Here is a 27,115-nt window from a genome sequence, read left to right as displayed (position 1 = left end):
CTGCGAAGATTCCTGCCGGTGTCAGGGCTGGATAATCCCACCTGTTCATACGAATGCAAAGAGGAAGGCACATACTTTCCCCAATGTACTTTGCCAACTGCAGGACCTAATTTATGGTTTGAAGAACACCTTGACCGGGAGTTTCCGGCCTACCCCGTGGCGTGTTTTCCACAAATGATGGAAGCTCACCATTGGTCGCTGGCGGGATCTTCCGGTTCTGCCAAGGTTTATGGCGTTTTTTACGGCTCGCCCTTCCCAGCGCTGGGGGATCCGCCATGGATGGGACCAGAAGATTCCGATTCTTTATTCAGAGAATGATGATCATCCACTTAGCAAACACATTTCTTTGAACTACAAAAATACATTTATAGTTTGGTAGTAGAACCTAACTGGCTCTCTTTATGATCTTTGGAGCAACACTATCACTAAATTATACTGTGAAAGTGTTGAAGTTGATTATCCCCTCAGTTTGTAGCAAGCCAGGTATAAGCAAACACAGTACCCATAACAAATATGATGGAAGAATGAGATATGTGTTTATTAAAAAAGACCCACTTCTTTCTACATACCACTGGGAGAGACTACCTCAAAGGCATTTTTTACGCTGTGGTAGATTTCATTCAGCTTTGGAATAGTTGGTTGAACTGACAGACGTTCAGTGAATTGTTTTCTGAATGCAATTTTGCATGTTTTGCACATCTGTTGCATTGTTACATGCCATTGTCTCTCCAACAATGAATGAGACGTTGCATAATGACAGCACAATCAAACATTATCACATTGCTGATACTCTTTAACCTGCTTAATCAAGGAGATGAACAATTTTTCCGTCCTAGAGATTTGACCTTAATACAGCAGTTTGACTGCAGTGTTCTGAAGCAGTCGTGCCAAATTACTTTTTGCTGCTATATGGGATAACCTCTGCTGTGTCTAGGCCTCCTGTTAGTAACTTCAGCCACAATAATCCACTTTTTGCAGATCAGAGCTCTTTGGCACCACCGAGCGCAACATCAGTCACCATCTTTATATTGAAATATAATGATCCCTATTTTACCCTTTCTGCGTGCAAGCATTTCCAAAGCTAGGCACTAATGCTTTAATTTGTGCGTGGTCACAGGTTGACATTTTTCTGCTTCGTGTTGGAATATCAAAACAACATTCATATTTGAGCAACCCACTAAGGAAGAAGCAACACCATCCTCACACTAAAAGTTAAGAGCAACTTGTTCTAAAATTTACTCAGGATGGAATTTGGTGTAGGCCATTGCGGCAGGAACCATGGTGCTGGGCCCATTTAATGATAGGCGAGGCCCCACTTCAGTTTCCTGAAGTGGCAAAACCTCACCCAGTACTTCAAATTCTTACTTTTTTTTTATTCATTCACCGGACATGGGTGTTGCTGGCTAGACCAGCATTTATTGCCCATCCCTAATTTCCCTTGGGAAGGTGGTGGTGAGCTGCCTACTTGAACCACTGCAGTCCTTGTGGAGTAGGTACGCCCACGGTGCTGTTAGGGAAGACGTTCTGATTAAGTTGGAGGGTGGAAGAGCTTGACGGGAGATTCCAGGCCGCCAATAGCAGGATGTCAATGAGGTTCATTAATGTGCCAATTTTCACCTATTATCCCTGAACTCACTGTAATTTAATGGTGGAATTCCCACATCTCCCGAAAGGCACCCAGCAAACACTGTCAAGTTTGCCGGTGCCATCCCGGGGGGGGGGGGGGGGGGGGGACACACACACATTCAAAGCTACTCCCTGCCCTTGTCTCCGATCACCGCTATCTCTTCTCGACTCCTTCCACCCAGTTGCATCTTGCCCTCACTCACCTTTAGCCTGGGTTCCTACGATGACCATGGGTCTCTGGAGGGTGCATTACTAGCAGCTGGCAGTGCTGCTAGTGGGTGGCACGGTAGCACAGTGGTTAGCACTGTTGCTTCACAGCGCCAGGGACACGGGTTCAATTCCCGGCTTGGGTCACTCTCTGTGCAGAGTCTGTACATTCTGCCTGTGTCTGTGTGGGTTTCCTCCGGGTGATCCGGTTTCCTCCCACAAGTGCCGAAAGACGTGCTTGTTAGGTGAATAGAACATTCTGAATTCTCCCTCCGTGTACCCGAACAAGCGGAGTGTGGCAACTAGGGGATTTTCACAGTAACTTCATTGCAGTGTTAATGTCAACCTACTTATGACACCAATAAAGATTATTATTATTATTATTATAATGATGGCCAATGAATAGTTGCCGGCCCCTGACTGTTCACAGCTCTCGGCCAGTGGGCTTCCACCACCGAGGTCCTGAATTCCAGGAAAGGCCCAATGGTGGCCACATATGTGCCTGCGCGGCACTTGATATTCCGCCCCACCTTTCTGGTGTCAACACAAGTCCACAGTGAACAGTGCCATATATGCTGTTGTCCATACAATCCTTCATGAGCACTGTTAATGTGGAACATAGCACGTTCACAGGTATTATTTTCAGTGTTCTCAGTGGTCTATAAAACAGCATATTTTTAAAATACTGTAGATGAAAGGTCATAATTTAAATGATAAAAAATGCTTCCGAAATAGTGAAACCTTCTCACCAACCATGGTCCACAGGGACATACAAATAGGATTCTACTACTTCTCTGTAGGTCTTCCTGCAGGCAGTCCTTGCTCAGCAGTAGCACAATCGCTTCTGTGTCAGAAGTTCAAGTCCCACCCCAGAGCTTTGAGCACAAAATGTAGACTCTGCTTCAGTGCATTACTGAGGGAATACTACCCTTTCAAAATCACTGTCTATCAGCTCAGACATGAAACTGAGGCCATGTCTGCCAATATTTTCCCTTCATCCAACTACACCAAAGCAGGTGATCGCATCACTCTCGGTGGGACCTTGCTATACCCAGATTGGCTGCTGCACTTTCAACATTGCAACAGTGACTGTTAATGATGTGTTAATTGTATTATTAAGATACACAGGTTAGGGGCATTGTTTACTTCAATACCTGGAGCATTATAAAGAGAGAGTTGTGGGTGTTAGGCGGGGGGGGGGGGGGGGGGGGCGTGGGGGGTGGGGGGGGGGGACCCTCCCATAGTGCGTCCGGGCTGTGGGGGTGAGGTCGGGGATCGCTTTGGCGGCCTCAGAGGTCAGGACGCCATTTAATGGCATCCCAATCTCTTGCTACACCGGCAGGTTCAGGCGAGCGGAACTCCCCACTGTACAAAGCAGGGCTATGTGCAGCCTCGGCCACGCATTCCCCGTTCAGGCCCCTTATACCGAGTCGCGTTGAATAGCCATGTATTTCTAGGCACTGCGAGCGCCGGGAAACAGGCGGCTAAACGCCCTCACTAGGGGACTTTGTTCCCTTTTGGGAGAATCGCACCCCATATTATCAGGAAAAGTACTTGCATTTAGTTCCAGGTTTCACCAACTGACTTGGGATTGTGTTAACAATGACTCCACTTTAAAAATACTTCACTAGCTGTGATGTTCTTTGGAGTGTTCTGAGAATGTGTAAAGTGCTATATAAATGCAGATGCATTTCTTATTGGGCTAGAGTTGTCGCTTGATATCTGCTTATGTGGCAGGAGGAAACTTTAAATAAAGTAATCTTTAAAAGAGACAGAAGAGGCCAAATGAATCCTTAAAACAGAATAATTCACAGAAGAGTGAGAGAGGATCTCATAGAAACTTATAAAATTCGAACAGGATGAGACAGGGTAGATTCAGAAAGAATGTTCCCGATGGTGGGGGTGTCCAGAACTAGGAGTCATAGTTTGAGGATAAAGGGTAAATCTTTTAGGACTGAGGTGAGGAGACATTTCTTCACCCAGAGAGTGGTGAACCTGTGGAATTTGCGACCACAGAAAGTAGTTGATGCTGAAACGTTGCCTAATTTCAAGAAGGAATTGGGTATAGCTCTTGGGGCTAAAGGAATCAAGGGATATGGGGGGATGGCAGGATCAGGGTATTGAACTTGATGATCAGCCATGATCATAATGAATGATAGAGCAGGCTCAAAGGGCCGAATGGCCGCCTCCTGCTTCTATTTTCCATGTACATTTCCATTTATGAATTTGATATAATTGAATTCTACAATGTCCGAATACAAGATGAATTATTGTCTTATCTAATCCTTCTGAAATCTTGCAGATTAAGCATTTACTCCTAAAGAATAAATGTCATTGATAGTTTGCCATTGTATAATTGCTTGTTCAAGTGGATTACAAATCCGAAGTGTGGAGTTTGTGCTTATAAGTTATTTTATAAAGACTGCAGCTTGAGTATTGTGTGCTTGTTTCTAATCACTTAGCCACGTAGGTTACATTCAGGCACTGGAAGCTGGGCCAAGGCTTCTACCCAATGGCAGAGGACTGAGTTGTGGAGAGATGAAAGAGCTAGTGGAAGGCCGGACTTGAACCCTTGTGCATTTTAGGTTTGAAAGGAGGTGAATATGAAGGAAACTTGGATGCATACTAAGCAAAATAGGTTACTGAAATCTGTGGCATGTTTTTAAGTTAAATTATAGGACAAGGGAGACAGGAGGTAGAAATTGGTAAATGCCACTTTGTGGCTTGTAACGCAGCGCGGTGGGTTGTCAACTCTGAATGTATTCTAGGAGAATTCATCACATTACCTGTCTCCAACAGCCTCTCCCCCACCCCCACTACACTCCCACCATTGGTCAGTTCAGAATTCCACCCTTATGGTGCCCTTCCTTCCCACAGTCAATTGGAAGGTAAACTGATCAATGGGCAGGGGTTTTGGCCGTCTCGGGGCGGGTGTGGAAATTTGCACTGCTGGCCTACGAGTCATTTTTTTTGGCATCAATCTGTTCCTGTCCCAATGGGGGAACAGGGGTCGGCAGGGCTACCCATCCACAGCTGACAGGTAGCAAACTGAGTCGGCTAAAGGCCTATCAGGTCCTATTATCAGAAGCCGACAGAAATTTTCCAATTGGCCTGCGGGCCCCATGAGACATCAGGGACAATGCCAGCTCCCTGTAGTGGGAGTGGTCTCTAGGCTCTCCCCCCCCACCCCGACCCCACACTCTCTCCCTTACCTGAACGGCCCCTATTGGCCCCCCAACTTCAAAAGTCTGACCACCAGCTTTAATAGGTTGGTGAGCTCACCCCCTGGGCGCTAAATTGGCTGATTTGGGGAAAACCACTGCCGGGTTCTGTTACACACACATTGGGGTTGTGACACCCATTTTACCCTGATGTCAGGGTCCTGATGAAAAGGGCAAATTCTTCCCCTTGGTTACCACATTGGATGATGCCTGATGCACAGTCAAATAGCCTTTTGCCCTATCTCCAGTACTTTTAAAAACAGATGATAAAAGAAAATTAAGAAGTACATATTTTCCTTTGAATAGCCCAATGGTTATTCTCCGAGGTGTTGCTCAGAGCAGTGTCATAGGGATATGACTGTGAGATCTGGAAACTCCAGGCCAGTTCAGGAGAATTGGCAACTGGTTGACACAAAGGGTGATCAATCACTAGAAATGGGCTCCTGTAGTGGTTGCAAAGAAAACTCTGGAATTGTTCAAGGGGCAGTTAAATTCACTTTCTGTGCATGGATGGATCTTATTGCTTGAATGATCTTTTTAGTAGGCAATTATCTTTGTGAACTCAGTGGGACATATTTACATGTTCATAACTACTATGTGTCTGCATGTTACAGGGAATGTCAGTAGGCTATGCAACTATATTGGGTGTGTGGCTGAGTTTAATCCTTCACCAAATTTGGTATTACTGCTAAACAAAACTGGCATCTTTGTGTTGACCAGTTTAAGAGGGAGACAGATCCATGTGAATCTTTGGAGTTGTAATTGTAAGGAGACGGCATTTTTGGACGCACTTTCAAAATTCAAAAACATGCCGAAAGGTGTCAAGATCCTGAGAAGATCCCCTGGACCTCTGATTCTTAACTTCACCAGCATCAGGTCCCCTTCTTTTGAAAGCCCATCCCCAGGAACTGATTGAACTGAAAATGACATTGAAAGACATTTCAAAGTATGAGTAAAACTCAACACTCAAAACTACTCTATCCATGCAGGGCAGAAAACCACAAAGCCAATGGAACCTTGATCAATAGTTCCAATGCAATGGAATTCAAGTCAGCGGGAAGCTTAATTAAATTGTATAGTTCTTTGGTCCGAACACTGGGACTAGCTTGTCCATTCCTAGTCTCTGAGACACAAGGGTATTAAAGCATGAGAACGAGCGCAGAGAAGCAAGAACACTGATGCCTAATGTTCGAGATTTAAAATAGGCGAAGGGATCAGTAAGGTTTAACCTTGTCTGAGAGGTGATCTCTTCGAGGAAGACAATAATTGGTATAGAAAACGTAAATTCACCAAAATATTAGAAATTAAATTGTGTGGACTGGACAAGGACCTACGGGTATAAAAGGGAAAACGTAGCACTGATATTAGGAAATTCTGGCACTAGCACTTGGAACAGATTCCCTGGAATCTAATCTGAATCAGTTGTTTGTTAAAGTGGGGGGGACTTTAGGATTATCCTGGTTTGGTGAAATAAAATGGGCTGAATGGGTTTCCTCATCCTAAATGTCTTGTGATATTTTCAGGAAAACATTTCAAACACGAGGGCTAAAGTAAGCAAGTATTGTTTTAAGTGTATCCGCCTTGTTATTTAATACAAGGATGCATTCTAACAAAAGGGGCTGCCTGATTATTTTTCTTGGCTGTTTGCCATTTCATTTCATTTTTATAATGCATGTTGTATTTGACATTTTCTTTCAGCCTCGTTCCAGGCCAAATGGTTAACAATTTGATATCATCTCAAGTTTTCCCCAATTCTCCCTGGGGTTGGGGGTTAAAATATGGAACAGCCTGGAGCCTCTGGAGACTCTTAGAAAGCAAACGTACGAGGCTACAAAGAGTTTTTTTCAGAAATTAAAGAAACAAAACAAAGTGAGTTTCTGTGGTCACCCACAAAACTCCGGAGTGACTGTGTAACAGTCGACTTTCACCCTCCACTGTATTGTAGCTGCCAAACTGAACACAGGAAAGCATTGCTCGATTGGAAGGGTTCTCAAGTGCATTATGACTTCCATTGAATAATAAGCCTTAAAAGCCAGATTTCCTTTTTGTTTGTGGTTAATTGCTTTCCTTGCAGAATGGAAGTTGCACATGATTTTGCGAGAGATGATTGTGTGTAACAAGATAGGGAAAATAAGAGGCAAACTGGCCAATCGTGACTATTATGTCAGTTTCCACATGTACTCTGACGATACCCAAGTCTACCTCACCATGAGCCCTCTCAACCCCTCCACTGTCTCAAAATTGTTATATTGCTAATCCAACATACACATTAGATGAGCAGAAATTTCTACCAACTACATATTGGGAAGACCGATGGCACGTCATTGTCTTCAGCCGCTGCCACAAACTCTGTTCTCTCGACATTGACTCCAACCGTATCCCTGCCAACTGTTCGAGGCTGAACTAGCCAATTCACATCATTGGTGCTATTTTAAAAAAATATGTTATTAAGAATGTTTTCATAATAGTCAATACAACCCGAAACAATCAAACAGGGGGAAAAAAGGGCAAAAACATCACAATCAAAAAAAAGGAAAAACAATACACACAATTTAAAGACAAAAACTAACCTAAACCTTCTAACAACTGACCGTGACTAACTCCTTAAAAAGGAAATAAATGGTTGCCATCTAAGGTAAAACCTCTCCACCAACCCCCAAAATGATGAACTTGACCTTCTCCAAATGCAGAAATTACATTAAGTCACCCAACCAAGCAGAGGGAGACCTCCAACCAAGCAATATTGGCCTCTGGTCTACCCACAGGGCAAAGGCAAGGACATCCGCCTTTACCCCAGAGTGTATCACCAGCGACACCCTGAATGTGGCCACCAGCGGACACAGATCCAAATCTACATGGAGTATCTCCAACATGGTGTAAAGAATTAAGCCCAGAGGCCTATAGGTTTGGGGCAGGACCAGAACATATGCATATGGTTATCCAGCCCAAGAGAACAGCGCTCACATCTCCCTCAACACCAGGGAAGAACCCAATCTGTTCATCCTAGCCCTGGTCAAGTGCGTCCTATGCAATGCCTTAAGCTTAATCAAATGCAGCCGAGCACATGAAGATCTGGACTTGACTCTATGAAGGGCCTCACTCCACACCTCACTATTAAGGACCCAATTCACCCTCCCATTTCTATCATAGAATCATAGAATTTACAGTGCAGAAGGAGGCCATTCGGCCCATCGAGTCTGCACCGGCTCTTGGAAAGAGCACCCTACCCAAGGCCAACACCGCCACCCTATCCCCATAACCCAGTAACCCCACCCAACGCTAAGGGCAATTTTGGACACTAAGGGCAATTTATCATAGCCAATCCACCTAACCTGCACATCTTTGGACTGTGGGAGGAAACCGGAGCACCTGGAGGAAACCCACGCACACACGGGGAGGATGTGCAGACTCCGCACAGACAGTGAACCAAGCCGGAATCGAACCTGGGACCTGGGACCCTGGAGCTGTGAAGCAATTGTGCTATCCACAAGGCTACCGTGCTGCCCTCACACTCACCCTCACACCACTCAACGGAGCAGAATCCGTTGAAAGGATATGACCATATAGGTCCGAAATAGACACCACACCAGGCCGAGCCAGAGACAGAACCTTCGTCATCAGGGAAGAGGGTGGCACCAAAGGAAAGGAAGGAAAAGCTTTACTCGAAAAATCATGGACTTGGAAACACCTAAAAAGACTGGAATTGGGTAGCTGGAAATTATCAGCTAACTCCCTAAAACCGGCAAACCTCTCCTCCATGAACTGGTCCCCAAACCGCTTCAGAGACAGCGGGATTCTCTCTTCTGGGGACTAAGTCCCCACGTTGGCGGGAGAACCAGCACCAACCACTCCGGCGTCAACAGCCTCTGAAAGTGCAGAATTGGCTAGGTGGACGCTGGAGGGATTGACGCCACTCCAGCCGGTGCCGAAGGGACTGCGAAAGTTCGCGCATGCGCCACAGGGCCGGCGTGATCCCATGCATGTGCGGAACCGCTGGCATGTTTTGCCGCATGCGCTGGGGGTTCTCTTCTCCGTGCCGGCCATGGTGCAGAAAGAAGGAGTGCCCCCACGGCACAGGCCCGCCCGTAGATCGGTGGGCCCCGATCGTGGGCCAGGCCACCGTGCCCCCCCCCCGGGGTCGGATCCCCCAGCAACCTCCCTCCCCACCCCCCCCCGAGGACCACTGCCGCCGATTACGTGCCAGGTCCCGCCGTGTGGGACCATGCGTAACCCACGCCGGAGGGACTGGCCAAAAACGGCCGGCCGCTCGGTCCATCGGGGCCCGGAGAATTGCCGGGTGGCCGTTGCCAACGGCCTCCAACCGGCATGGCGTCAACCCCGCCACGGCCCGAAAAATGGCGCTGGAGAATATGGCAGCCGGCGTCGGGGTGGCAGGGCAGGCTTCGCGTCGTCCCCCGGGGATTCTCCGACCCGGCGGGAGGTTGGAGAATCCCATTTCCCAAGATTTAAATGCTGAGTCCAAATCAGTAGGTAGGAAAAGGTGATTATTACTAATGACAGGAAAAGGAGCTTGAAATGCTGTCTAAACTGCTTCCAAATTCTAAGGGCGGAAACCACCACTGGATTTGAGGAAAATCTAACAGGGGAAAAGGGCAACAGTGCAGTAACTATTGCACGAAGAGTAGACGTAGTGCAGGAATAAGCTTCCATTTGTCCCCAAGTGGACCCAGGGTCGCTAAACCACAACAACATTTTTTGAATGTCAGCTGTCCACTAATAAAACAAATTGGGGAAGGCCAAGCTCCCTGACTGGTGATCCCTTTGGAGCAGAACAACACGGATTCTAGAAGTCATCCCTGACCAAATAAAAGAGGATATCAATATGTTGACCTTGATAAAAAGGATTTGGGGAGACACTGAGAGAAAAATAAAAACCCCGGGAGCACGTTCATTTTGATAGTTATCTTTGGTGTTATATTTAATCCTGAAATCAAATTCCCACCACCTTGCCACTCTTTCACTAAGACCACCTGATTCCACCTCCGTAATATTGCCTGGCTGTACCCATATCTTAAAGGCTAATCCATCTGATGCTGAATTCCTCATCCTAGTGTTTGTTACCTCTAGACTTAACCATTTCAATACACTCCTGGTAGGTCTCTCATGTAATCATAATAATAATCTTTATTTTCACAAGTAGGCTTACATTAACACTGCAATGAGGTTACTGTGAAAATCCCCTAGTCGCCATATTCCGGTGCCTGTTCGGCTACACAGAGGGAGAATTCAGGATGTCCAATTCACCCCTTCTTTCGGGACTTGTGGGAGGAAACCGGAGCACCCGGAGGAAACCCACACAAACACAGGGAGAACGTGCAGACTCCACACAGACAGTGACCCAAGCGGGAATCGAACCTGGGACCCTGGCGCTGTGAAGCAACAGTGCTAACCACTGTGCTACCGTGCCGCCCACTGTGCTACCGTGCTGCCCAGTTCTGCTCTCTCGAAATCAAATCTCTGCTGCAACATACCCTAAACCATCTTTCATCGGTCCTGTGCTCGCTGACTTCCATTGACTCCCAGTTAAAACTCTCATCCTTGTTTTCAGTTCCTGCCGGGGCCTTGCAACCACCACTTTCCCCATCTCTGTAATCTCCCTCAGCCCTACAACTCTCCCAAGACCTCTGTGCTCTGCCCTTCTGACCTCTTACACATTCCCAGTTTTGGTCACCCTCTACCATTGTTGGCCGGGCCTTTAGCTGCTTGGGCCATAATACCATAAGTAGTAGGAGCCCAAAACTTGGTATTCCCTCCTGAAACCGTCCCCCTGCAGCCCCCCTGCCCCCTCTTTCCTTCCAAAAGACATGCCTTAAAGTTTAATTCTTTGGTCATCTGCGCTAATATCTCCTTTGTGGCTCAGTGTCAAATTGCGTTTGATTATGCTCCTGTGCAGTGCCTTTGGACATTTCACTGTGTTAAAATCTGTTTAAATTCAAGTAGCTGTTGAGGGACTTATACGGGTGTTGTATTTACATCTGAGTTGTTAAAGATACCAATAAAATCATGCAATAATCGGGGAAATTAACGAATTTCTGGTGCAAAAATGGTCAGGAGTAAGATGGAATTGAAGGACAGACATGAAAATTAAGTGGCTACTGCAGTGGTAATCACCTTACTGGAGATCATAGACACAAGTGTCACAGTAACTGTTAATGCTGCCATGAATGATTTTGATCCAAAAGTCCAAGAACCAATCAGAACCCTCTTTAACTCATTTGGAGAATGCTTAGCGAGCAGCTATCACAGAGGCCCAATGTTCAGATCAGTGGGCACTGGCAGATGATGGCTTTCAGCAGTAGTTTGCCCGGAGAAGCAACAAAACAGCTGACTGACGATAATATCAGCTGCTGTTCCACAAACTCAACATGAGTGCCTTCTGGCACTGCCTCGGATTCCTGCCCACAGCATCTTCAATACAAGGCACTAATGAAGATATATCGAAGTTACTTGTAGATGAGGGTAGAAATCCTCTTGAATCATTGATAACTAGCTCACCAGTTAACTCATTGGTCAACCATCACAGCTAACTCCTCAATCAGGAGTAAACCGCACACACAATTACACAAATTGCAATGGTAAGTGTGACCTAAACCCCATTGCAGACTCAGTCAGGAAAGTAAGTAAGATAGAATAGAAAAACATATTTTTTGGTTATATTCTAGTGCAGAAAAGGAAGTATAATTTTTTGAACATAATTCAATTGTATGTATGTAATTCATAACCTAAAGCAACAGTCAGTATACATGTCCAATACAAAATTATACAGTGTGATAAGTGATTGGGTTTTATGTCCTATTATAGTGACTAATTACAGTGATCTTTGTCAGAATGCACTCTCAACTGCATTTTGTAGTGAGGGTCACAAATTATTTATCTGTTTTTATGGCGCTATCCCATTCAGATGGGGTATGTCATAGTATTGTTAATGCATGTATTAATGGGGCAGCACAGTGGTTAGCACTGTTGCCTCAGGGACCCGGGTTCAATTCCGGCCTTGCGTGATTGTCTGTGTGGAGTTTGCACCTTCTCCCCGTGTGAGTTTCCTCCGGGTGCTCCGGTTTCCTCCCACAGTCCAAAGATGTGCAAGTTGGGTGGAATGGCCATGCTAAGTTGCCCCTTAATGTCCAAAAGATTAGGTGAGGTTACTGGATTACAGGGATAGGGTGGGGCCGTGGGCCTAGGTGGGGGTGCTCTTTCCAAGGGTCGGTGGAGACTCGATGGGCCGAATGGTCTCCTTCTGCACTGTAGAGATTCTATGAGTAAAGCCTACTGTCACAATAATCAGTGCTCCCTTGTAGTTTGGGAAACCAACCGTTTGGTGCAACCATAGCAGCCACGGGTTGGATTTAACACTTTCCGGCTGGGTGAGGGAGTTGGAACGGTAAATTCCTCCACGCGGGAGGTGGAATGGGAAGTGCGCCCCAGGAGGGGGCGCTCACTCCTGCCCCTGCCGTCCCAATACAGCTAACTAAGTGTCAGGTGGCGAATTGCAGGAGGGCAGTCAATTATCATTGGGAAGGCCCACGCCCAATCGGGCGCCTCGGGTTGGATATCAGGCGGGGCATCAGTCCATGTAAGCCTATAGTAACTGCTTCAGATTAGAACAAACTGTTCGGTCCATCTAGCTGACCAATCCATTGCTACATCACTAACAAACCAAAATCCCATTTGCTAATTAAGAAAAACAAATCCCCGTCCTTCTTGAAACCCATCAAAATTCGTCTTTCTATGCGGCTAATCTGTTTCACATACTTAATACTCTACATAAAATATGTGCATCTCAAGCATTCCCTATTTTCTCCTGCGGTCTTTGTTTTGTAAATATGACCTTTGATTCTGTGCACAGTTCTTTAAAAAAAAGACTTACTTGGTTTCAATTTGTCACATCATTCCACAATTTCAAATTTCTGCCAGTCCTTTGGAAGGGAAACTAGACAAGCATTTGAGGGAGAAGGAAATAAGAGGGTTACAATGGCAGATTTAGATGAAGAAAGGTGGGAAGAGACTCAAGTAGAGCATAAACACCAGCATGAACTGGTTGGGCTGAGTGGCCTGTTTCTGTGCTAGCATCCTATGTATCTAATGTAATCCTATGTCCTACATGACTCTGACAACAGATAGTTGATGTATGGCCCAAGGAAGATAGTCTTAGAGAGGTTCAGGGCCTTGCCAGAAAATAAGCACCCAAAAAAAGTGAAAAACAGCAAAAGAAAGTCCCATGTGGCACTCCCAATTTGACAGTAAAATTCCAAGCTTATAAATCGTAATTCCTAACATCTTGGGCCAAGCAAGTTTTCCCTTAGTGACACATAAATGGGCATGATGTCAAACTCAATTGAGCCCAACTTGCATCCATTCACTAAATTGATATTATCCCACAGGGAGCTGTGTTTTTTTTTAATGTATTTAAATTCTATTCAAATTAGTAAGCTGTGGCCTGCAGTCTAATGAGATTCCCAACAGCATATCGCTGAACGTTGACAAGGAATACAAAATAGGAATGTGTCACCATTCCCCCTTATATAAATCTGACTGAGTGTAAATATTTAGAAAGCTCAGTGAATGGTGCCTATCAACCAACCTCCTCGTGGGTCAACTTTGGCTTGGCAATCTCACCTTCGAGACAGAGGTGTAGCAGGGACGGTGCGCTGCACTGATTTGTACAAGAGTCTGTTCAAACAAGGCGCCTTCAGGTGAACATAAAAACTCTTGTGACACTATTCAAAGGAGAGGAAGGGAGTTGTCCTAACCAACATTGATCCCCCTACCAACATCACTAAAACAGATCATCTGGCCATTTCTTTCATTACTGTTTGTGGGAGCTTGCTGTGCACAGATTGGCTGCCAAATTTCCCTACTACAACGTTGACTAATTACACTTCAAAAGTACCTTATTGACTGGGAAGCATCCTTAAGTCATGGAAAATGCTGGATAAATACAATTGTTCATCTTTCATAATATTATTGTTTGTGTTTAATTAAGAGCTTTCCTTCTGAAAACCTTAATAGATCAAAAGTTTTACTTTTCACCGAGAATTGTGAGCCTATTCTGCATGATTCAGAGCCCAAACGCGGTGTTGTATGGCATGTTCTCCTGCATTAACTTCTCTGGCTGCAAGCTGTGCCACTACATCTTTAGTGCTCGGGCAGGTCAGGTCAGATATGGGGGAGGGGAGAACAGGAGTTTTGTTTTAAGTTGGTAATTGGGTTCACACTAGATGGAAACCAGATTTGTCCCAGTCTGAATTGCAATTGGGTTGATCACAGTAAGGGAAATTCTCCTTTTCAGTCGTTTGAAGGATGTGAGAATCAGGGCCTTGCCAACAATCTCTCGGAAAGGCAATTTTTGAACTTGGTGAATTTCCATTTTTGCTTGGTTGACCTCTGAGCATTGGGTTGCAACCATTTTAAAATCCAGACATGTTGCCACATTCTTCTACTTTGAAAAATAATCTACGTAAGACCGTTGCTCGAATAGCAAGCTTTGCAGCAGCACATAAATCTCCATCTGGCCTATATATTGGAGCATAACGATGGCTTTAAGGAGCAATACCATGAACAAGTGAATACATTGCTGTGTCCACGAGAGTTCCTGTCTGTATGAATTTCAATCTTGTACACCGCCTACTTTTAACAGATAAAAATTTGTAATCTAGAATCAGAAATTGGGTGGTCGTCAGTATTTACATGCATGGACTAAAAGCAGTATTTACATGCATGGACTAAAAGCAGTATTTACATGCATGGGCTAAAAGCAGTATTTACATGGATGGGCTAAAAGCAGTATTTACATGCATGGGCTAAAAGCAGTATTTACATGCATGGGCTAAAAGCAGTATTTACATGCATGGGCTAAAAGCAGCAAACATTTCAGGCTGCGTAGTTGATTGTTTGAGTTGTTAAGGACACAGCCCAACGTTTATTTTTAAGATGGAGGCAGCGGACATTAAAAAGGAAAGCATGGTCTTTTGCAGATTAACTAGTGAGCATTATCATTGTTAAATTATTTAGAGGGTATTTATAGAGAACGGGGCCAGTGTGAAAATAGAAGAACAATTTCAGTGGTATATAATATCAAAAATATTTATCTTTGATTCTTCCTGTGGAAAGCTGATGCTTTATCAGGTCCAGGCCTCTATTCAAGCCTAGCTCTTGTTATCCGATGTGGAAATCCCAGTTATCGTCCTCTGATGGTTCAGTTGACTAGGGTAGTAGATTGTTACACAGACCAGGTACCGTGCCCATGCCCCAGTCAGTGGTGAATATATTTTGGTCTTGGTCAAGTAGTGGTATACAAGCAACAACTATCTCAATGTCCCTGTGTTGAGGAAGCATCCATTCTTGATCACTGTCCACTGCTTTCTGCAGTATGGGAAATTGGGTAAATGCTAGGAACATTTCCAGCATTCAGTTAGATCATGGGTAATCTGGATATTAACTCGGTCTACCACCTTGTTTCCATCACCCTTTTACTCTTGCCGAACAAAGGGCTTGGCCCTCATTTTAAGGTTCTTCCACCCCTGCCACCACGCTCTCCCCCCACACACACACACACATACCCCAAAGGGAAATATTTGGTTCAGTTATTTGGACAGCCAGGGTGGATCAGATTGGTGTCAACAGCACAGGTCCGATCCTTGTTCTGATACGGTGGGTTCAGAGCCTAATGGTCCTCGGAATCCAGGGGAGATGATCAAGTATAATTGCCAATATTTCTCTCACCAATCCTTTCCGGTGCTAACCATGCTGGATTTTGCAGGATCTGAAGGGTGCCTAATCTACATGGTGTTCATGGGCACATGCATCACCATAGACACAACTGTGTGATCCTTTACAGTCAGATATTCCGGACACTACGCATTATTTGGGGATGAGGGATGGAAGTGAAGTTAAAAGCAAATTACTGCAGATGCTGGAATCTGAAACGAAACGTGCTGGTCAATCTCAGCGGGCCGGACAGCAGTTGTGGGGAGAGGAAACTGAGCTAACGTTTCAAGTCTGGATGACTCTTCATCAAAGCTAGAGAGGGAAGGTTGTATGGAATGCACCCCTCCCCAACAGTTCCAGTCCTACAAGCTGCCTTCTCAAATTCGAGCCCCTCACTCCACCATTGGTGGCTGTGCCTTCAGCTGCCTGGGCCCAAAGCTTTGAAATTCCCTCCCTAAACCTCTCTGTCTCACTCTCTCTCTTCAATACACTCCTTAAAACACACCTGCTTGACCAAGCTTTTGGGCACGTGCCCTAATATCTCCCTGTGTGTGGGTGGGCCGGTGTTGAATGTTGTTTGATAAGCACCTGGGGATATTTTGCTGTGGTAAAGTCAAATTGTTGTTGATGGGACCAACCCACAGCAGGTGGTCTCCCAGCAATATCCTGGATTGTGACTAAGTGAGGAAATTAGGAACTGCTGAACCCAAAGTAATTTCTTTTCCCTCTGTTGCCCCTGCCACACCCCTTTGGCATTGTAGGCTTTGTAAGGGATGGGCAGAGGTCCTGCCTCTGGCAAGGCAGGTTTAGAGCTCCTAGAAGCAGCAAGGACCTTTCCTCCAATGGGGAAATCCCTGTAGTTTTCCATCAAGAATCACAATGAACCCTCCAGGAGATTTTGAATGATCTATGTAAGTGCCAGTACAGAATTGATGGGCCGAATGCGCTCCTCATGTGCTGTATTGTACTATTCTATGATTTGGGGACAGTGTATCTCAACCAGGCCCCATTATTTCTTACTCTCTTGTTAAGGAATACATCTGATATGCTTTATTCTCTGCTTTAACATTAATGCAGTTCTCAGTGTGATAATGGGTGCAGTTGAGTCATTTAGCACTTCATAATTCATTAAAAGGGCATTTTCATCTTTGTAAGTCACAGTCAGAACATTCCAATATTTCTCAACATTTAACACAAAGGTGTCATCTGCTTTGTGCAAAGCATAATTCATAACAAGAGCAACCAACGCTGCATTGTTTGCATGTGAGTGAAAATGAGATTCAATCCTTCTACACTCTTTACCTGAAACAGTGGGGTTCCTTTTTAATTAGTAAATTTAAAAGAGGAAGTGTATAATTTAGACTAGTGTTATTGTGCACATAACAATTTGTTTACATACGAAAAGCAAAACTGTGCAGGGGCAGTAAAATTCCACCAGGTCTGTGATGAAAAGTCATTGACTTAAAATATCACAGATGCTGTCTGACCTGCTGGGTATTTTCAGCATCTTTGATTTTTTTTAAAAATCTGTTTATGTTTAACATTTGCTATTAGTCTGACAAATTCAAAATGGATGATCCAAAATGCTCATTTACACCAACACTAAAGGTGTTTAATGTTGTTCATTTTCTGTGTAGGTTGTTTATTCGTGTAAATGTAATTGAATTTTCCAGCAAAAAGTAAATCTGCTTCTGAGCAGAAAACAATTTAATGAATTGAGATTTTTGGAAATTCGTGCATTTTGCATGTCAATATTATAGTGACAAGTTACCCACTGGAATCTTCTGTAAACCTGCCGTTAACCTTCCAAGCGAAATCCTTTAGGCTTTTTGACAGGGCATCGCTGTGTTACAGCCAATCACTTGTCAGTGAGTTAATCTGCTGACCCTTCTTCTGTCAACGTGTCATAAATCGGGCACAAAATTCAGAGCAAGAAGCCCTGATCACTGCTCACCAATCATCATGCAATGGGCAAGCAGAAGTGTCGCTATAATCGGGGGCGGCACAGCGGCACATTGGCTAGCACAGCTACATCACAGCTCCAGGGTCCCAGGTTCAATTCCAGCTTTGGGTGACTGTCTGCGTGGACTTCCTCCCCGTGTCTGTGTGAGTTTCCTCCGAGTGCTCCGGTTTCCTCCCACAGTCCAAAGATGTGCAGGTTAAGTGGATTGGCCATGATAAATTGTCTATTAGTGTCCAAAAAAGGCTAGGTGAGCTTACTGGGTTACGGGGATAGGGTGGAAGCGTGGGCTTAGTTAGGATGCTCTTTCTAAGGGCCGGTGAAGATTTGATGGACCGAATGGCCTCCTTCTGCACTGTAGATTCTATAAAAGTGGCATTCCTGTGGCTTAGTCAGTAGCACTCTTGCTTCTAACATTGCTCCGGATTCAAACCCCCACACCCAAAATTGAGCAAAAATGATCGAGGTTGACACTGTATTGCAGCTTTGAAGTAGTGCTGCAGTCAGGTGTATTGCTTTGGGTGAGGTGATAAATCGAGGCTCTGTCTGTCACCTCAAGTGACATACAAAATCGCATGGCACTATTTCGAAGAAGAGAAGGGGATTTATCCTGGTGTTCTGGCTAATATTTATCCTTCAAAGCGACATTACAAGAAACAGATTATCTGCTCTTTATCACATTGCTATGTCTGGGATCTTGTTATGTGTTGGCTTCTGTGTTTCCAACATTAAACCAGTGACTACTCTTAAAAAGCAGTTCATTGGGTGTAAAACACTTTGTGGCATCCAGTGGTTGTGACGAGTGTTACATAAATTCTTAGGGCGGCACGGTGGCGCAGTAGTTAGCACTGTTGCTTCACGGCGCCATGGACCCGGGGTCGATCCCAGCCCTGGGTCACTGTCCATGTGGAGTTTGCAAATTCTCCCCGTGTCTGCATGCACCTCACCCCCACAACCCAAAAAGATGTGCAGGTTAGGTGGATTGGCCACGCTAAATTGCCCCATTAATTGGAAAAAAAGAATTTGGTACTCTAAATTTTTTTTTTAAAGAAATGCAAGTCTTTCTATTTTCTTTTAGAGCAGGATCTTGTATTTATATAGCTTCTTTAAACTAGTAAACCACCCAAGACACTTCACAAGAGAGTTATCAAACAAAATTTGACACCAAGCCACCAAAAGGCGATATTAGAATAGGTCAAAGAAGTAGGTTTCGAGGAAAGTCATAAAGGAAGAGAGACAAACAGAATGATTTAGGGAAGGGAAATATCAGCTTCCACAACTTACTTCCACCAAGACCCTACATTGGCTGCAGACCCCAAATTCTGGGAGACTTCCTTTGTTCATTTTGTTTAACACTTCAAATAAACCATGAACAATTGTAATGTGATCAACATGCTCGTGACCCAATGGCTGTCCATTATCCTTTCTCAATCTACACAAGAAACAAAGCAACATTTATGTCTCCTCTTACATCATTGTGGCTTTGAAACAAACATAGAATGATAAAGTACTAAGCAGTGTAACGTAGCTGGGCTGAGTGGAGCCTTCTCCGAAGTGGGATTAGGAAGGTGCAAGGATAGTCATCATTGAGCCACTGTCATACATCTCTGTGCAGCTAATGCAAGAGTGATATCAATGAAGCATTGTGAGCAAGGGGCTAGCCAAGCTTCTCATCCATAGAAGATAGATGGTCAAAGAGGACCAGCATGGAGAAGAAACCAGACTCTAAACAGTAAAAAAGAAAGGCTAAATATAACATTTATGAACACTTAATCACATTGCGGGGGTAATTTTGTTTTGTGCCTTACTCCCTCTCCACTGTGAATTAGCAATATGGCTGTGGTGATATTTAAGAGGTGACGTTGTGTCATTTTGCCTTGAGCTCTGGCGGTGACCTCCACTGTAACCATCTAATGGAGAAACCATTCAAGCACCCTCTGTCTAAAATGGCACTAATTTTAACCTGAGGCCTTGGAATTCTGTAGAGTGGAATTCTCTAGCTGAAAGATTTTAATAGTAGGACATTTTGAAATGTGGACAGAATGTGTGCAGACTTCCTCCACAGGATGTGTGTAACTAAAACATAATCATGTTCTTTATAACCGTGTTTCTGATTTTGTTACACAGTGAAATACTTCCCCCAGCCTTTAAATTTTTTTACAATTTGTAATTAAGTACAATGGTGTTTTAAAAGCATTGTTATTGTCGATTGTTGGCATGTTTATTCATTGTCTCTGCCCAACCTACTTTTTACCTTTTTGGTCCTATAACCCGGTATAACCAGGGAAGACAGAACAAACCGGAAAGGTTCTACTGCTCTCCAAGAAGAATGATCTTGCTTTAAGATTGCATTTAAATAGCCACAAAAGCAAATAAATTAGGCAAAACTCTGATAAAGCACTAGTTAGACCTCAGCTAGAGTGTTGTGTCCCAGTTCTAGGCACCACACATTGGGAAGGATGGAAAGGCCTTATAGAGGGCACAAAGGAAATTTACTAAAATTGTCCCAGAGATAAGGGACTTCAGTTATGTGGAGAAGCTGGGATTATTCTCCTTAGAGACAGAAGGTTAAGGGGACAGCTCCAAAATTATGGGGAGTTGGTGAGAATAATTGAAGAGGAACTGTTTCCAATGGCAGGAGGCAATAAGATGTAGGAACAGAAATAGACCATTCAGCCCATCACATCTTCTCCATCATTCATGACTGATCTGAAAAGATAATCCTCAACTCCACTTTCCCGCCTTATCCCCAGAAACCTTGATTCCATTACTGATTATAAGGAGGGTCAGTAACCAGAGGAAACAGATTTAAGGGATCACCCAAAGAAAGTATTTATTTTACATTAGCGGGTTGTTGTGGGCCGTAGGGATTCTGTGTTCCTGCCAGCAGCGCAACGCCTCTCAATGGTTCCCCGGCGGCAAGGGGTGGCTTCAATGGGAAATCCCATTGACAATCAGCGGGTGCAGAGAATTCCCCTGCCAGCGAACGGCGTGCCGCCAGGAAACATACGGCTGGGGGACCGGAGAATCCCACCCGTGATCTGGAAGGCGCTACCTAAAAGGGCAGTGGGAGCAGATTCAATAATAACTTCCAAAAGAGAATTGGGTAAATATTTGAAGGGAAAATGTTCAGAGCAGGGAAATGGAATTAGTTGAATATCTCTCTAAGAGCTGGCAAAAGCAGAGGGTGGGCCTCCCACCTGTGTTGTATCATTCAGGGATTCAATGAAAAATTTCAAAACAACCACGGACCCACTGCTGGAGTCATTGCTGAACAGAAAGGGCACTTTATTTTTAATTTTACTGTAATACAAGGGAACTGATCAGCGGCAGTGAGAAATTTCCACGGCTGATGTAATATTCTGTGTCACATTTTCCAAGTGGAGGAAGCAAAGAGTTCCTGGGCCCTGGCGAACACAAGATTTCCTTACAGCTCCTGAAGATGAAATGATAGAGAATGTATTATGCAAAAGATACTAGAGAAACAGTGGTAACCGATCGCAAATCAATTGACAAGTACTATGCCACAAAGACCATCTTGAACCTTCCATATATTTTAGCAGCGTTACCTTCAGAGCACATAGGGAAATGCATGATGTGCCATTAGTCAGTGTACACAGAGGGAAATGCATGATGTGCCAACTAGCTACCTCCATTAATAACCAAAGCAAAACTGGTTCAGTAGCCTTTCTCTGTAACAATGATAAAAATATCCTGGGCCTATACCAAGCAACAATTAATAATAAGCAGTTTAGCATTTGAAGTGAAAGTGAGCTCATAAGGTTGAATACATTTGGCCAGATTACATCAGTCAGGCAAGTATTTGTTTAAAGATGGCTGTGTGAAAAGCGAGTCAGTGAGTTGAAATTATGTTCATATGCTTTGTATTATTGAACTTCTCCAGACAGCGTGTTCCAGAGTTTGAATCAGATCAGAGCTTTGTCGACAGAAAATGATATCCAGACTTGTTCTTAATCCTCAGTGAGCCAAGGTGCACCCTATAACCCAGACGGTCAACCAATGGGAGGCTTTGTGATGGATGGCCAGCAACATATGGGAATCAGGCCTCCTGGTAAGACTTATATATGTGTGTATATTTTTCATGATCCATGCTCACTAGTGTTTACATCTTCATTCACACAATTCAGAGTGCTTTTCAGGATTATCACCCTCATCTTTTGCTGCACTTCAACTGCCTGCCTTGCCTTGCCTGTCTTCTATGCACCTAATGTTAAAAAGGGGAAACTGGTTTCTCTTGTTGCAGAAACCCATTACTCCGCTTGACCCTCAGATCCTGATGTTTAAGAAAAAAGAGGGTCTTTTTTGGCACTATCTGTTTTTTTTTTAACTTTGCTCATTTTCTGGAATCTTCTTGGATTTTTATCTCCCTTCTAGGACCTATGAGTGGAATGGGCATGAATATGGGCATGGAAGGGCAGTGGCACTACATGTAATCTTCATCTAGTTAACCAATCGCAAAGCAAGGGGGAAGTAAGTACAAATAGGGTCTTTGTTTTTACATCTTGTTCTTGGAGAATATTTTTTTCTTCATACATTTTTTTTCTTTTTTTTTTGCTGTTCCCGCCCATAACTTCATGCTTCATTCACTCTTTTCCAAACTATTCTTGGGCTCTCTGTTTTCTTTTTCCTACTCATGAATGCTTGAATTCACCACCAGTGACATGAAGATTATTAAAAGAACACACACGTGTATGTAATATATATATATATATTATATATATGTGTGTGTGTTTATATATGTATATACATATATATTTAGGGAACATTTGTGCCTAATGCCGTTATCGGGAACTATGCGCAGTAACACAGAGTGAGAGCCACATGACAAAAACAAGAACCAGCCAGAGGGGGGAGTGTGTCGCCATAGCAACAGACTGATTGGCAAAATGTAAGCAGTCTGCAGCAGTGCAAGGAGAGGAAAGAGCATGTCCCCAAAGTGTCATAAATCTGTCTAGCCACAGTTGATGCATGAGTTACATTTATACACTAACCTGGGAGACACCAAAAAGGCAATCGGACAATGTTCGAACAGCAAAAGAAAACAGGAGCATTGAATATAATTTGAATTGAGACAAATCCCTACATATTCAATTAGGGTGCTGATTTATCTTTTTGTTTTAAGCAAACCATCCGTGAAAGCATTTTTTGGGGGGTTGCAGAAAATTAATTTTTTTTTTGAAAAGCCAGGCAAAATGGAGGAGGGTGCAGCAGTGTGTGGAGTTCAGCTCAGACTAATTGCGCACATCCAAATTAAGTATGCCATCACGTGCAGTGTGACAAATGGATTTGACTTTTGGAGTATACAAAAATAGAGATCATTAATGCAATCCTGAATGGTTGGTCCGGGTAAAGCAAAGCCTTGTGAGCTTGCTGCATTCTACTGCCCTTGCCCTTGATGATAAATGAGCGTTATCCTCCTTTTTTTTAATTAAACAAACCATTTTTTGTAGATTCCTGTAGTGCTCCATTCCATTTAAACACCAAACCGCACCAACCAACAGCAGCACACACAGAAAAGGCACATTCCCTTCCACTACAATTTTTCCGAAGGTTGGCACTAATTGACGTCCTTCTGGTTGTTTCCAGTCGTGAAAGCACTCTCTTCTGATTGTCCTCTCTCATGTGGCAGTACACATTTTTTAAGATCTCCGGGCCAAGTGAATTCTCGATATGTGCTCTGCGTGGAATCAAAGATCAGTCTGACAATTAGCTGTGAAAAAATTCTACTGAGCTGAGAAATGCAACAGACTTATTACCTTAGCATGGAAATTTCTGGCTTGGCTAATTTAAATATTGTTTCTTAGTTTCTAGGTCAATTAAATTTAAATGATGTATTATATGCTTCATGACCAATTAAATTAATAGGTTATTACAAAAATATTATCGGCTTATTTGATTATGGAGCTGTGGGTACAGTATATTTTATAAGCAATTTTCATTAGTTCACAATTGTTCCTTTAGGCAAGATTAAGCAGCCGTTTGCTGAACAGCCTGAGACCTGAATCCAAGGTGTTTGTAGCAGTCACAGAGCCATATTACTCAGAAGCAAAGCCAATTGAACCTACTTAGTGAGAGCGCTATGCTTTCCAACCCCGATGATTATAGAGCTTATAGCTCTTAGAAACAATACACCTGTCAGTTCCCATCAACCATGGCAACCCATGCAGAAGGTAGAGGCCCACAGAAAGCGGGAGGCTCATTGTTTTAGCCCCCCATTTTTCTTTTTGTTTCCATCCAAACTCAGCCAAGGGTGGCCTGAATTCAAATTCTGCCTTTCAGACATTAGTGATCACAGAGAAAGATTTAATTAATGAACATTATTGATTTGCTCCCATGTGCCAAGCAGCCTCACAGGTATGGCTTAGTAAGCATGCTTAGTGACCCCAGCCCCCACCACCCTGGCTTCCTTGGAGGCCTTTGTTAGGAAATCCACCCTCCAATTACCAGGCAGAAGTTTTTTGACCTTTTTACAAGGTCATGATTCTCCCCCTTCTTTTGCTCAAAATCTTTCCATTTTCCGTAATAAAAATGATCGCTGATTAAGATTTCCCTTAAATTGCTGCGACCCCGTGGTCTTTGAACAATAGGGGGTATGTTGTTCCAGTTTTCGCCAGCGGGACAGTGTAATTAGAAATTTCTTTTTAATTGCACCACGGCCAGTTTGGACTAAACCTTTCCTACAATAATGAGGGACTCATTTCAAACTGTGGGACACATTTCGAATGTTACTCTCAACATTTACTTCTTGCATGATCATGTTTTTCTTTACAATGACTTAAACTTCTAAAAGTTTTTTAGACTATTATTTTATTGTTGGTCTAAACTTCCCATTGTTTTTGCGAAACACAGTGTAGCCAAATGTGTTTGTGTTATACATTGAACAAGATCTTTATTTACCAGTTAAAGCTTTCCTAACTCCCTCTTTGTTTTGACTGTATGTGTTGTTAAAGTTTTAAGTAGGTTCAGAAGCACTTCTTTTGTTTTGCTAAAGAGTTCCATGTGCTTTTTTGCAGGATTGCAAGGTATGCCAGGGGACTATGTATCTCAGGGTGGTCCAATGGGTATGAGCATGGGACAGCCAAGTTACACCCCTCCCCAGATGCCCCCTCACCCTGCCCAATTACGACATGGACCTCCCATGCATTCCTACATTCCTGGACACCCTCACCACCCAGCGATGATGATGCATGGAGGACCACCACCCCACCCTGGAATGCCAATGTCAGCATCTAGCCCCACAATGCTTAACCCAGGAGACCCAACAATGGGAGGACAAGTCATGGACATCCATGCCCAGTAGCTGAAGGGAAATTGCATCCACAATGGTGACCTGAGTTTCAGACACTGATTCCTAAAGCAGTGAAATAGGAGCTCTGTTCTTCACATCTACTGTGGACCAACCGGAATAGGACATCTTTCACAGGGATCCTCAGATCAGGAAGCGTCATGTGAGAATCAACTCCGACGATAAGAGAGAGAAGACTGCTCTGGTTATAACTTGTACATTGGATTGTACTGTCCCTATAATATGTTGTTTCTTGTAGATTTAAAAAAATACTATGTAAACTTTCTTCCACACTATGTGTGTTGTTTCCAAGGCCCCAGTCCTCCTGCAATATCCTCCTTAGTGCGAAGGCAGCCTTACATATTGCCCTGCAAATGACTGAAAACCGTTATTATCAGGATTTCTTTTTTTACACGACGCTACGTATGTCGGGCAGAAGACTGCCCAGGCAGGATTTCAGTCACGCAGTCTCTAGCCTACGGCTTGAATTTGCATGTCTAATTCATTTACTCACCGTATTTGAATTGGCCTGAAATCGGGTAGGATGGGAAAACTGCAGCCATCAACAATGATTAATCAGCGGTTTCCAGGCAGTGTCTTAAGGAGAGTGCTCTTGTCACATCAGAGACTCCGCACAACAACGCGGACACGTATCACATTCTCATTGATGCAATTAAAAACATCCATGGACCGGTTGAAGACATTTTGTCTTTACAAGTATGTTTACACTATTCTTTTATTCTCAACAACAACAACAAAGAACACCAACATGTTATCGTCTGAGCGTATTTCCATTTCGGTGATCAATCCGGGGAGAATTTGTGTAAACCTTGTAAATAGATACAATTCTTTTTTGTGCAAAAAAAAAGGACTGGAAATAATTAAATGTATTATTGCAAATTTTTTTTTGTAAAAGTAGCAGTTTGGTATGAGTTGGCATGCATAAAATTTACTAAATGGGATGAGCTAATGCCTATTATTGTGGTTCTAAACAGATGCTTGTGGATAGCATTTTTTTCTATCAAGAAAGCAAGAAGTTAATGGTAATAATCGCACACAGAGTCTTAGAGTTCTGATCGAAGCGGTTTGGATTGTAACATAACGGAGTCAATTGTTGTAGTTTTCCTTAACTGTGTGCGGTCATGAAATCTGAATATAAAATAAAAATTATTTTTGTCATGCTGATTGTTCTTGTTTGGGGAATACCATTCTTTACTTCCACCAATGTCAGTGCTTTTCTTTTTTGTTCAAACAAATCCTTTGGACTGACGCAAGTGACAACGCCAATCGCAGTCTCGCTTTATCCGGCTCGTAAAATGTTAGGAAAGGAGGAGGGGCTGGGGTGGGGTGGGGCTGATCCCTAATGTGGGGGGGGGGGGGGGCTGATTCCTGATGTGGGGGGGGGGGTGATTCCTGATGTGGGGCGGGCTAATTCCTGATGTGGGGGGTTGATTCCTGATGTCGGGGGGCTGATTCCTGATGTGGGGGGGAGGGCTGATTCCTGATGTGGGGGGTTGATTCCTGATGTGGGGGGAGCTGATTCCTGATGTGTGTGGGGGGAGGGGCTGATTCCTGATGTGTGTGTCTATGGGGTGGGCGGGGGGGGGGGGGTGCTGATTCTTGATGTGTGTGGGGGAGCAGATTCCTAATGTGGGGGGAGTTGATTCCTGATGTGTCGGGGGAGGGCTGATTACTGATGTGGGGGGGGGCTCATTCCTGCTGTTGGGGGGTGGGCTCCCGAGGTTGGGAGCTGATGTGGGGGGGGGGGGGGTTGTTCCCGAGGTTGAGGGGGGGTGCTGTTCCCCGAGGTTGGAGGGCTGTTCCCCGAGGTTGGGAGAGTGATGACCCCCGATGTTGGGAGGCTGATTTCAGATGTCGGCAGCGCCAGGACATCTTCACATCTGTCCGGGCGCCTGAGGTTGTAAAAGAGAAACCACTTTTCTATAATGAGACTGTCAAACTCTCAGCTCGCTGTTCAGCTGTAACCCAAGTGGAGTTGACACACCCAACAACAACAACAAATAATCCCCCCTTTCATAGAATCCCTACAGTGCAGAAGGAGGCCAT

At 44.1% G+C, this 27,115-nt stretch overlaps 1 protein-coding gene across 5 annotated transcripts in view; it reads left to right on the top strand.

The window, feature by feature from the left end:
* Positions 1–26,233, top strand: part of LOC140421923 (homeobox protein Meis1) — a 268,763-nt gene extending 242,530 nt beyond the window's left edge. For 3 of the 5 annotated variants that reach the window (XM_072506919.1, XM_072506896.1, XM_072506904.1), the window contains 2 exons: positions 21,725–21,814; positions 24,777–26,233. In XM_072506919.1, the coding sequence (XP_072363020.1) occupies positions 21,725–21,814; positions 24,777–25,063 (377 nt within the window). In that variant the 3' untranslated portion in view covers positions 25,064–26,233. Of the gene's footprint in view, positions 1–21,724; positions 21,815–22,137; positions 22,234–24,776 lie in introns of all 5 variants that reach the window. The other 2 variants (XM_072506913.1, XM_072506928.1) reach the window with 1 other exon arrangement.
* Positions 26,234–27,115: the final 882 nt, after the last annotated feature.

The sequence above is a fragment of the Scyliorhinus torazame genome, chromosome 1, assembly GCF_047496885.1.
Source record: "Scyliorhinus torazame isolate Kashiwa2021f chromosome 1, sScyTor2.1, whole genome shotgun sequence".
Lineage (NCBI taxonomy): Eukaryota > Metazoa > Chordata > Chondrichthyes > Carcharhiniformes > Scyliorhinidae > Scyliorhinus > Scyliorhinus torazame.
The sequence above is the reverse complement of the archived record's forward strand: the minus strand, read 5'-3'. Positions and strand labels throughout refer to the sequence as shown.